The sequence below is a fragment of the Struthio camelus genome, chromosome 20 (genome assembly GCF_040807025.1).
Source record: "Struthio camelus isolate bStrCam1 chromosome 20, bStrCam1.hap1, whole genome shotgun sequence".
In the NCBI taxonomy this organism is placed as follows: domain Eukaryota; kingdom Metazoa; phylum Chordata; class Aves; order Struthioniformes; family Struthionidae; genus Struthio; species Struthio camelus.
In genome coordinates this window covers 7,622,539-7,634,150 of record NC_090961.1, presented here as the reverse complement: position 1 = coordinate 7,634,150, position 11,612 = coordinate 7,622,539, and the positions used below count along the sequence as shown (strand labels likewise).

General features: G+C 55.6%; 2 protein-coding genes across 3 annotated transcripts; one reads left to right on the top strand and one right to left on the bottom strand.

The window, feature by feature from the left end:
* Positions 1-236: 236 nt before the first annotated feature.
* Positions 237-6,003, top strand: TOR2A (torsin family 2 member A). 2 transcript variants are annotated; one of them, XM_068914837.1, is made up of 5 exons: positions 237-390; positions 1,504-1,769; positions 2,973-3,148; positions 3,509-3,636; positions 4,243-6,003. In XM_068914837.1, the coding sequence occupies exons 1-5, from the start codon at positions 237-239 to the stop codon at positions 4,485-4,487; spliced, it is 969 nt and encodes a 322-aa protein (XP_068770938.1). In that variant the 3' UTR covers positions 4,488-6,003. The 2 variants fall into 2 exon arrangements, with proteins under 2 accessions (XP_068770938.1, XP_068770939.1); XM_068914838.1 differs by lacking the exon at positions 237-390 and adding an exon at positions 1,115-1,405.
* Positions 6,004-6,012: 9 nt separating this feature from the next.
* On the bottom strand, positions 6,013-11,473 carry TTC16 (tetratricopeptide repeat domain 16). The gene is made up of 9 exons (XM_068915352.1): positions 11,272-11,473; positions 10,639-11,017; positions 10,469-10,569; positions 10,261-10,386; positions 9,608-9,859; positions 9,283-9,524; positions 8,413-8,554; positions 7,392-8,323; positions 6,013-7,038 (listed from the first exon to the last, which is right to left on the bottom strand). The coding sequence occupies exons 1-8, from the start codon at positions 11,445-11,447 to the stop codon at positions 7,993-7,995; spliced, it is 1,749 nt and encodes a 582-aa protein (XP_068771453.1). The 5' UTR covers positions 11,448-11,473; the 3' UTR covers positions 6,013-7,038; positions 7,392-7,992.
* Between the last annotated feature and the right edge of the window lie 139 nt (positions 11,474-11,612).

The following is an 11,612-nucleotide window of genomic DNA, read 5'->3' as shown; positions in this document are numbered from 1 at the left end:
ACGCCCCAAGGGCATGGCCACGCCCCTTGTCCGTTAGTCACGCCCATTGCACTCCGCCCCTTGGCCCCGCCTCCACGAGCCGCTACCCTCCCCCCCACCCCCCCCCCGGGCCTGGCGGTTTCCGACTCGGCCTCTCTGGCCCCGCCCCCTGTGGCGCTGGGCCCGCCCCCGGGCCCGCCCCGCGCGGGGCACGCCGGGAGCTGTAGTGCGGGCGGTGGCGGAGCGGGGCGGCCGCCATGGCCCCCGCCGCGGGCCCGGGCGCGGCGGCAGCGCTGGCGCTGGCGCTGCTGGCGGCCGCCGCCCGCCCCGCCGCCGCCGCCTGGGACCTGCGGGCCCTGCGCTGCAGCTTCTCGGCGGCCTGCGAGTGCGGCTTCGAGCCCGACCTGCGCGGTCAGCGGGGGCGGAGGGCATGGGGGGGCGGGGTGGGGGGGGAAGACCGAGGAGGGGACGGCACCCTGGGGGTGGGGGGTGGGGGTCCCTGAGGTGCAGGGGATGGGGAGGCCCCGGAGTGGGGGAGTCCCTAGGAGCAGGGGGGTCTCTGAGGTCCAGGGGATGGGGGTACCTAGGAGCAGAGGGGTCCTGGGGGTGGGGGGGGTGGGGGGGGTCCCTGAGGTGCAGGGGATGGGGAGGCCCCTGGAGTGGGGGAGTCCCTAGGAGCAAGGGGATCGCGGGGGTCCAGGGGATGGGGGTACCTAGGAGCAGAGGGGTCCTGGGGGTGGGGGGGGGTCCCTGAGGTGCAGGGGATGGGGAGGCCCCTGGGGTGGGGGAGTCCCTAGGAGCAGGGGGGTCTCTGAGGTCCAGGGGATGGGGGTCCCTAGGAGCAGGGGGGGGTCCCTGGGGTAGGGGGAGCCCCTGAGGTGCAGGGGATGGGGAGCCCCTAGAGTGGGGGGGGGTCCCTGGGGTGGGGGAGTCCCTAGGAGCAGGGGGCCCCTGGGGTTCAAGGGATGGGGTGCCTAGCAGCAGGGGGTCCCAGGGGTCCAGGGAATGGGGGTGCCTAGCAGCTTGGGGGGGGGTATTTCTGGGGACCAGGGGATGGTGGTCCCTCAGAGCAGGGGATCCCAGGGGTCCAGGGGAATGCAGGTCTCTAGGAGCAGGGGGGTCCCTGAGGTGAGGGCAATGGCAGGCAGATGTCCCCGCAGCAGGGGTGTGAAATGGGACGGGACATCTGTCAAGGAGACCCTTCCCCAAGGGGCCCCTGCAGAGGCTCCTGGGCAGGGGAACACCCCCAGCCCCGGTGGGGATGGGGAGCAGGAATGAAGTGCTGCGTGGAGAAGGGCTCTGGGCCTGGCCCCTCGCAGAGGGTCGCATCCAGCCTGGTGCGAAGGGTTGCCAAGGAAGGGCTTGATGACTGCCTCTCTGTCCAGGGGCCTCCCAGAGGGACCTGGTTCACAGAGATGGAACTAAGGTAGCACCCCTCAGAGACAGGGACAGCTGCATTATTGTGGTCACAATTTGAGGTAGGAACTATTAAACCTGCATTTCTAAACCTTGCATTTCTTTCAGGTCTGGAGTGTGATTTGGCAATGAATCTAGTAGGGCAGCCCCTGGTGAAGCAACAGGTGATGAAAGGAGTGAGGGAGTTTCTGGAGAATGAGAACCCCATGAAACCCCTCGTGATGTCCTTCCACGGCTGGACCGGGACTGGCAAAACCTATGTGAGCTCCATGCTCATCCGCCACCTCTTCCGAGATGGACTCCGGAGTCCATATGTTCATCAGTTCTCTCCAATAGCACACTTCCCTCATCAGGAGCAGATAGAGCAGTACAAGGTAAGGGTTCCTCTCACCGCTCTATTGCTTGATTCATTTTCTTTGGCCGTGTCTGTCTTGATCATCAGTACAGATGCATTAAGGCTGTTTCCTGAAGTGCAATAGGAATAAAGCTCTTTGTTTTACTCAGACAGACATGGTGAAGTGAGTGGCTCCATGAACTGGCTGAAGGATTCACTAGTAACTGTCATGCACTCTAGCACTCAGTTATTGCTTCCATCTTCCCAGCAGCAGTCCTCACCATGATCATAGCCTCATTCTTTAAATATTTACACAGCCCTTTGAACACACATGCACGCAAATGTGCTTCATGCAGTGGCTTTCATCTAAAGTTTTCCCATTGCTTTCCAAACAGCTCAACGGCTGCGAATACCCCTGCATCACTAGGCTTTGTAATTCCCTCCTCACACAGCAAGCATGTTCCTAAATATAGTATCAGCGCTACACTCTTAACCATTCTACTACATGTCTCTTAATCCTGAGAAAGGCCAGAAATCAAAACATAAAGGTTGGCTGAGGAACTCTTAACAGAGTGGGGAGTCAGTGTACCTGGACATTTTCTCCTCTGGGCGTTCAGAGATTTTTTTTGTTCTATTGAGTCTGTAGAAGAACTGCATTCAGTAAGGTAAAACACACACTGAGAAAAGTGCTTCAATTAAGACTTATACAAGCCTCCAGGAAACTCGAGCATTTATGCGCAGGTTGGCATCTGTACTGGAGTAGCTTCAGCCATGATAGAGAGCCAAGGCTCTTCTGGTTCAGTGGAGGCACATGTTGTTTTTGCACCAGAAGAGGAACTGGCAGAAGGCGTGACTCCCCAGTAGCACTCAGTAGCTGGGAACTGTGCAGATACACAGGGAAAGAGAAAAGAACATGTGGAACTGTAGGAGTCTGAACACTCAACTTCAGTTCACTGCCTCCGTCATACTGCTTCTTTAAATCTGTAATAAAAGATCTATAATCAGCTGATAAAGCAGGTAACAGTTACTGTGCCAAATCTAGAATAGAGGCCTCCTCAGTCCTAGTTGTTTCTGCTCTTGAGTAGGAGGTGCTGTGCAGGGACAAGCTGCTCTCAGCAATTACTGTTTTCAGCACCATCAACTCAGCTTGAGCTCATGTCTCAGCTTTTGCTCTGCGGTAGTTCGCGCCTCCCTCGCCCTAAGGTACATCAATGCCTTATGGCTTGGCGGATATTTTTCCTAGGAGAACCTGAAGCGTTGGATCCAAGGGAACTTGACAAACTGTGGACGATCTGCTTTCCTCTTTGACGAGATGGACAGGATGCACCCGGGTCTGATCGATGTGATCGTGCCATTCCTGGGACCCTCCTGGGTTGTTTATGGGACCAACTACCGCAAAGCAATTTTCATTTTCATAAGGTAAGAGAGGCCCGTGTCAGGCATAGCAACATCACGGGGTATCCCAGCACAGTGCTTCTAACTTGCACAGAGGTTGGTATGTACTTCAGAGTACACTTTTGTTTTGCTTTTCCTTTTCAAAACCTTGAGCCTCTGCAAATGCCAAGGGACCGTATTTCATTGTAAATACGCAAAAGGTAGAGAGTCCGAAAGCGCTCCACTGTTCCTGTTATTTGGCTACCTTTACAGGAGTTGCTTTAGGCCAGGCAGCTGCGAGTACCTAGCTTGCACACAAGGCTGCTGGAGGGTGTCAGATGCTGCCTCTGTCCTGCAACGTCATTTTCCTGGATATGTCAAAATAAGCTTCTTATTCTTTTGCAGCAATGCAGGAGGAGAACAGATTAAGGAAATGACACTGGATCTGTGGCATGCCCACAAGGATCGGGAGGAGATCAGCCTGCAGGACATGGAATCAGCCATCTCAAAAGCCGTTTTTGAAAATCCTCAGAGTGAGTGTCTCAAAGAGATGATGTTTTTTGCAGGGAGCAAAGCCCAGCAGAGGGAGCCAGGCCCCATTCCACACAGCCCACTGACACTGTCTGGCATCTCCAAGCGGAGAGAGAGAGCTAGGGGTTGAGGAGAGGGAACTGTGATCACCTCAAAGTTTCCTGGTGGAGGGAAGGAATGGCCCAGAATTCCCAAGCCAGCAGGCCTGTTACACCATGCTATGCTTAGCAAAGTGCTTTGGACAGAAGGTGCATTCATAATGGAGAGATGGCGAAGTGTGCTCACTGAGAAAGTAGCAAGAAGTACCCATACCCACTGTCTACTTAGATCTCCTTGCTTTGCCCTTGTCTAGGCTGGGCCCTATCACAGGGAGGGGAGCTTAAAGTTTATCTGGCCGGGCTAAAAACCACCATTCCTGGAGAACAACAAATCTCTGTTTTGCAGTGGGGGGCAACAGATGGGTACAGCTCTCACCTTATACAAAACTGGAGCAGCAGATCTGTCTTCAGCTGAGTATTTTGGCTTCACACAAAGCAACTCTTTGAATTCCAAGGACTGCAAAGACTCTCTGAAGGTAAAACCTTTTGTCTGTTCCTTTGCTTTTGTAGGTGGATTCTGGAAATCTGGGATCATTAATGAACATCTCATTGATTTTGTTGTGCCCTTCCTCCCACTGAAGCGCCACCACGTAAAGCAATGCGTCATCAATGAACTCATCCAGCAAGGCCTAGAAGTACGTCAGGATGTCGTCCAGGAAGTGGCTGACAGCATCCCCTACTTCCCAGAGGAAGAGAAAATATTTTCATCAACAGGCTGCAAAACAGTAGCCTCTCGAATCAGTTTTTTCTTCTAGCCACGAGCAAGGACTCTCCTCTGAGGTAGCGCGTGGCGTCTATAGCAGATCAGACACGAGCAGCCCTCAGGAGATGATGTACCTGCAGCCTTGCTCAGATTCATAGGATTCAGGACGTTTATTGAGCTGTAAAGCTGCAGAGCCCAGGACTGGAGGGATAAGCACGAGGAGCTACATGTTACCTCCCAGTAGCACAAGCGCTCTCCCTGCTGAACTCACCTCTCCAGCCCCAAGGAGGCAGCTGCAGGATACAGTTGTGGGAGCAAACGCAAGTGATGTGACTTAAAGCACTTTATTGATTTATTCTTTGGCCAAGTGAAGGTGGATACTGAACAGCCCAGTGCACCACCCAAGACAGGCTGTGACAAACAAGAGAAGATGCCAAGAGGGATAGTAGTGACAGGGAGGTTTCTCACCTGTTCCCTGTCAGAGGCACCCATCTGTGGCTCTCCCCTCTCCTGGCAGCTATTGAGATCTAATCCATTGAGATTCTGAGCCCAGAAAAAGGCTTTATCTACAGCATTTTAACAATATTTAAATTTTTTATTTTTTTTAGTGTGACTGTTTGCCTCAGTTCCTTGGTACAATGTGAAGATGCTGGTGTTCTGTCACCTGCAACGCTAGCCCACGAAGACCTTTGAAAATATAGTGAAATGTGCTTTTCAAGGAAGTTCTAGAGCCAACTTCTTTCCAGTTTCCTTTCACTGTGAATAGTTGCTGGTAAAGTCCAGCTTCAGCATCAGAGTACGAGTGTAATGAGGAAAACGGCAACAGCTGACCTGCCGAGAGTGCAGCTCTTCCCACCATCCCCTAGTCCATCTTCCCCCTAAGGCCCAAAGGATTTCCCTGCAGCCAACTTGGGGCAGGGTGGGGGGAGGCGTCTTGCTTGTCTTCCCAGCTACAAAAAAGTTGAGTCCTACCTCCAGAGGAGACTGCAATGTCACAAATGGTTTTGAAAATTCTTTTTATTCAGTGATGATTTCTCCAGTAGGCTGAGAAGCTCTTGCTGTGGTGAACTGCTGAGCCTCTTGCACATCCTTCTGCTGGTCAGACCCCACAGGCTTTGGCTGGGCCAGGATCCATTCGGCTTCTGGAAAGTGCCACTTACAACGAGGGGACCTAGGGATAACTTGGAGAAGATTAGTACTGTCGAGCACTGGCCGCACGCAGCGCTGCTGGCCTTTGTCCCCTGTTTTAATCCCCCCCCTCCCCCCATGCAGACAGTTACTGGGAACAAACTGCCCAATGGATGGGCAAACAGGGACATTTATGAGAGTCCCCAATACTCCTCTTGGGCCCTGGGCCTCCGCCCTACTCTGAAACGAGCTGCCAGCACTTGGGACCATTCCAGCCTCCCTCCAGAGCCTGAGCTTGGGGGACAGCAATGTCGGACACCATCCAAATGCTGCCTGGGAGCCAGTCCACAGGCAGACTCAAATATCCTGCCTCTTTCAAAAAATGTGACGCGTTTCTAATTTTAAAATAAATCCTTTAAGAAATAAATGGTTGGGGAACAGTTGCTGACTTGGATTACTGACTGTACCTAGTGCCGAAAGACTTAAGATGTGCAGTTGCCTGGAAACAGCTGCCCAATGTGATAGGACTTTGGGGATTTAGGGGCAAAGAGTGGTCTCTAATTACGTAATTAGAAACAAGACCTTTCCCTGGCCAGGAAGTGAAATTGCAGTAACTGTCAGATGTACTCTGCAGAGGAGCCAGTGTAGGTACAGGAACGCTGCTGGGTCTCTCTGCCACAGCTGCGCACAGAGCCCTGCAGAGTACATCTCGGTCTCACAAAGCGCTAGTGACAGAGAAGCAGGAGGCAAAAGCCATGGCATCTCCTTCCTAGGGCTACCGCCTAACAGGCCCCATACCCCCATACCCCGCACGTGGGGAGCCGAGGTGAGGTACTGGTGAGCCCCATGGGCAGAGCAGCCGTTTCTACAGCAGCTATTGCTGTCACTCAAGAAGCTTTCTGGGTGCTAGATCAAAGCTGTGGCCAGGCTCACACACTGAGCAGAGCCCATTTCCAGCCCGGTGCACAATGCAGCAGGTTCGATTTCGGCCCTGTGCCAGCCTGCTGCTAGAAACGAACAGCCAAAGGCTGAAGGCGGCCATTCATTTACCACTTCCAGTAGAGCAGAGGCTGACTGGAATAACCCCCAGGCAAATACACTTTTTGGCAGAACTGGCTTGCTTTCTCTGGAAAGCAGGACGAGGCCAGGGCTACCCCAGGCAGGAGCAGACCCTCACCTCCGTCCTTGCAGGCAAGGCACAAGAAAGTGTGCGAGTGCATCCATCTCCCACTGAACCCCCTGCCTGATGCCCCAAGTAGCCTCTACTTGCCCCCTGCCACCACGGCTCTCTGCATGCTCGCTCACTCACACGGGTCGCTATCCCTCCACAGGTGACCAGCTCCTCATACAGCTCGTAGTCTGACGTGCAGCGGCTGATGCTGTTCTCGCAGCCCTGCCAGGCTCCCCTGGCCTCCTGTTGCTTTACACTCTCAGCTACCACTTCCTTCGGTTCATCCTCTAATGTGATCGGTGGCCTGGGGACAAGTATCAATGCAAAAGTAACATCATTTACCCAATGGCAAATACCACAAAAGACACTTTATATAGAAAGACTCAGTAGAAACGAGACTCCTGCTTGGAACAAGTTTCCAAGGCCACATGTAGATGTCCAGCAAGCCACTGTCACCTTTTAGGAGCAGAAAGGGGAAAAACCAGCTTTTGACAGGATGAATGATTAATCATTTGGCTCTGAAGGCAGCAGAAACACATCACTTCATTCCAAAATAAACAAAACCTTCACTCTCAGAGGCTGAGCAACCCCCACCTGGAGTCAGCAGCATTAGCAGACTAATGCCCAAGACAAACTACACCCCCCTCCGGCACACACCTACTGTGTCTGTTGCACCAGGTGAGATCAGCCAAAACTGGGGATTCTGGAGGGCACAGAAGCTTTTTCTCCAAGGTTGCTTTAGCGAGGCGTCCAGCTTCACTCCTAAGCACAGCCCGGATAGTCTTTCTTGGAAAGAGGTAGTGCACAAGGGAAAGGACCTGCAGTGGTGACAAGACAAGACTTGGATCTCCTCCCAACATGCCTGCACTCATGGAAAAACTCTTCTCCACAGTCAGCGCTAAGCACTGAGCCATGAGGTTTCCACTACTGCAGCCAAACACCTGCCTTACACCATCAGCAACGGACTTGCCAGCCTCACCAGGACCTGCCCAGCCAACGCCTGCCCAAACAGGGAGCCCGCATTTCATTGCGGAGAAGTACCAAATCCATCAAAACCTGCTGATGAAAACCATGCTGCTACCCTCAGCTGTGCCACAGCAGGCAATGGCAGTGTGAGGACACGCTCCTCTTATCGCAGCCAGCTGCAGGAGGGCTGCTGCCCTGGATTAGGTTCAAAGAAACAGAAGAGTGAAAATAAACAGCAAGACAAAGGCCTTCTTGATGGCTTTAACACATTACTGTTGTAAAACTCAAGCTATCAACATTGTTGCCTGACTTGGACCTTTACCCCGATAGGACGCTTGACCCCAGCTGCTGACTCCCGATTCAGAACAGTTGCCCCAAACAGCCTAAGGAATAGCCAAGGCAACAGGCTAGGAGCGTTGCCCATGGCGGACATCGGGGAGCGGTGCCAGGGTTGTACCTCGCTGTCAGTGGGGTCGAGCCACAGACTTAGCGCAACGTCCTCCCTTGCACTCTCCACTCCCCCCCGGCGCACACGGGCCCTGGCCCGGCACAGGTAGTACAGCGGTTTGTGGGGGTCATGCTTGATGGCCGCAGAGAAGCGAGCTTCTGCCTCCTGGTACTGCCTGCGAGGGGACAGGAGAGTGCGCTCTGCAGCCTGGTACCCTGCGAGCCCTCCATCACCACGGCAGACCGCACCGACCCTCCTGCTCACCTCGCCGCTAAGTCCTGCTGGCCCTGCTCATGCAGCACCATTGCAACCCGTCTCCGCACACCCCAGTCCCCTGGGCTCAGCTCCAGTGCCTGCTGGTAATCCGCTAGTGCGTAGGCCAGCTCCCCCAGGCGAAGGAAGCAGTCTGGAGCAAAGCAACGTGAGCATCTCGGTAGATGAGAGCAGCTGGGGTCTGGCTGCTGACCCTGGGCTTTGTCTAGGGCTCTCAGCACCAGTGTGCAACATGACTACCTCGTGTCCAACCCTCCTCAACCACAAAGGTTTCAGAATCATTAGACAAACGCTCAGTGCTCCAACAACCAGGAGATGCAGCCCAGTTTGGAAGAGAGCAGCCGTTCTCAGCTGAGCCCCAGGAGAGACCACGCAGAGAGCGAGCAGAACCACCAGTGGCAAACCCCAGCACGCGCAGCTGGAGGCAGAGGGACGGGGCTGTAGCAGAGCCACGCCAGGGCTCCCACACGCAACACAGGGCTCTCCCTGGCTGCGCACGGCCACCCCCAAATCCCCTCATTCAGGAGTTTATCAGCTCTGCCGGCAGCTCCTAGTACGTCTCGCCACTGCTAAAACACTGAGGAGGCATGTCCAAGAGCGCAGAGCCGTTACCTGCAGGCACTTCCGAGTCCGGAACAGGACCAAGGGAGAACCCACGTGTCCTAGTCCCCAGTCTAGCTGCTGTTCCCTAACACAGGGCCGCAGAGCAGGGCCTTCCCCTGCAGACACTCACTGCCCGAGTGCCAGGTTCTGCTGTTTGACACCCCCACCCTATCCATCAAACACTGCACAACTGCACAGCCCTTACCCTAGGGACCCTGCTCTGACCCCCAGACACTCAGCCCTGGCCCAGCCACCTGCCTCCTCTGTTGATGTAGAGCCCTTTCTCCCTCTTCTCGTTTCGCAGAGCCTCGCCAAGGAGCCTCACAGCCTCATCGAAGAGGCCCAGGGCGTAGCAGCGCACAGCGCAGTCATTATAGGTGAGCACGAGCTGCCGCCAAGCCTCCTGGGCCTCAGGGCCCCCCTCAGCACCCAGCTCCCTCGCCCTGGCAAAATCCTCACAAGCCGCACTGAAGTTCTTGAGCCGTCGGAGGAGGGTCCCCCTGTGAAAGAAGGGCAAAAACAGGAGAGCTCAGAAGCCGGCAGGGCCGAGCGGCTGCGGCCAGGGCAACGCACTCGCTACCACCTCAGGATGAAGAAGTCGGCAGCCCAGGGGTCATTCTCAATGGCAAAGCTGATCTTGAGCAGGGCTCCTCGCAGGTCGCCGCGCAGAGCCTTCGTCACTGCCTCAGCCTTGGCCTCTCGGCCTCTTCTCAGCAGCCTCTGCTTCAGAGCTTGGGCAGCTCCATGCTGTGGCTCCAGCTCCAGGGCCTGCTGAATGTCCTGGTAACACAGGGCCAGCTGCCCAGGAGGCCAGGCATCATCAGGGCCTGGCACTCTCCAGAGCATCCCCAGTCACCAGGAGGTCACCCTGAGGCCCTCACAAAGATCTGGCCAGTCCAGAGGTCAGTGTGTCCCAAGTCCACCAGGGTTTTCTGATAGCTCTAAACCCCCATCTCAGAGGGGCAGGAAACACCTCACCCAACAGGCCATGAGGGGACATCATTGCTGACAGAGCACAGGTCAGACCATGTCTCCTGCTTCCCTGACACATCACAGCTCCCTGCACAAAGCCATCCCGTAACTCCAAATCCATACAGCTTCATCCAGTCGAGGCTGCTCCAGAAGCCCCAGCGGAGAGGAGCAATGCCCCCAGGCAGAGAGCCCCCGAACAAGGCTGGCACAGCATCACATCCCCTTGCCATACAGGGTGGGAGGGACCAGGATGGCCGTACCTGCCCAAAGCGCTCATAGAGCGAAGCACGGAGCACATACAGATCAGGGTTCCTCACGTCTTCCTTCAGATCTCTGTTAACCGTCTGGAGGCACTCTGGGAACTTGTTGAGGGCAGCAAGACACATGATGCTGCAAGACAAGATGGATAAGGCTGGAGGAGAACCCACAGCAGCACCAGCCCAGCTAAGCGACCTCGCGCTACCCGTTTTACCTCCTCTGGCGAAACACCCTGCAGTGAGGCTGCAGCTCGGCTGCCCTTGTGAAGGCCTCCAGAGCCTCACAGTAGAGCTCCTGGTCGAGCAGACATCGGCCCTGCAGAAACACCCCATCAGTTGGTCACAGGACAGGACGGTGGACAGGAAGAGGTAAGTGGTGACTCACCTGCAGGTCAAGGACCAGGGCCAGACGTGCGAGGCAGGGCTGCTGTTGCGCAGGAGCCAGGGTAAGCGCCTTCCTGAAGTTCAGCATGGCCGACTGGAAGTCACAGAGCTGGAGGAAGGCCTCTGCCCGCTGCTGGTACAGCTCTGCCTGCACCATGGATACCCTCAGCGCATGCTGCCCCCCCAGCCTAGCCCTGCTCAAGCTACCCAGGACAGCCAGCATTGCAGCTGGCCTGAGCCGTGCTGCCTCCCGGCCTGAGGTGTCCCCCGGCCCAGTGGGACCCTTTACCCTTTGTGGATCCAAGTTGATTGCTTTTGAATAGCAGGTGATAGCTTCCTCCCACTGGCCAAGGGAGGAGAAGTCTAGCCCTTTCTGCCAGCTGCAGAAAAGAAAAAAAGTCATAAGCTAGGTCTAGCCACACGCTCCCAGGCTGGGGGATCATCATGCAGCCTCCACCAGGAGCTGAACAAAGCCCTGCTCCACACATAGGGCCAAGGCCCACTTGGGGCTGGGGGGTGGCCAGGGGACCATGCGTCCCCACTGCCCAGACATCCCCTCAGGACTTGACCACTGCCAAGGACAGTTTGAGAGTGGGATGTAACAGGCACAAACAAGGGAAACGTGAGGACTTACTGCTCCTGCATCCTATCCTGCACAATCACAGGGAGGCATTTCACTTCCCTGGGGCCCTCAATGCTGCGCAGACACTGGCTGGGCCTGAAGATCTTCTCCAAGGACCTCTCGCACCTTTCTTCTAGCTGCTTTTCTGGCACCATGGTTGCAAATAGCCCCCCTGCCTCCATCTCCATCCCACCTGGAGGGACAGTGCTGCTGCTCTTACATTCCCCTTAGGTGACCTCTGTCCCCAGCCCCACTCTCAGGCCCCAGGACTCAATACCTGCCCCACAGCACACTCTGGCTTTGCTCCCTCCACTTTGCTCCCCATCCCATCCCTGGGCCCCAGAACTCCTCCA

What these genes read in the sequence shown, in the direction of transcription:
- TOR2A (XM_068914837.1), top strand. Translation starts at nt 237, where the DNA reads ATGGCCCCCGCCGCGGGCCCGGGCGCGGCGGCAGCGCTGGCGCTGGCG. An exon ending in GCAATTTTCATTTTCATAAG is followed by an intron (nt 3,149 to 3,508) that starts GTAAGAGAGGCC and finishes ATTCTTTTGCAG; the next exon opens with CAATGCAGGAGGAGAACAGA. An exon ending in CGTTTTTGAAAATCCTCAGA is followed by an intron (nt 3,637 to 4,242) that starts GTGAGTGTCTCA and finishes TTGCTTTTGTAG; the next exon opens with GTGGATTCTGGAAATCTGGG.
- TTC16 (XM_068915352.1), bottom strand. Translation starts at nt 11,447, where the DNA reads ATGGAGATGGAGGCAGGGGGGCTATTTGCAACCATGGTGCCAGAAAAG. An exon ending in TCGCTCTATGAGCGCTTTGG is followed by an intron (nt 9,860 to 10,260) that starts GCAGGTACGGCC and finishes GATGCTCTGGAG; the next exon opens with AGTGCCAGGCCCTGATGATG. An exon ending in GCCGACTTCTTCATCCTGAG is followed by an intron (nt 9,525 to 9,607) that starts GTGGTAGCGAGT and finishes CTTCTTTCACAG; the next exon opens with GGGGACCCTCCTCCGACGGC.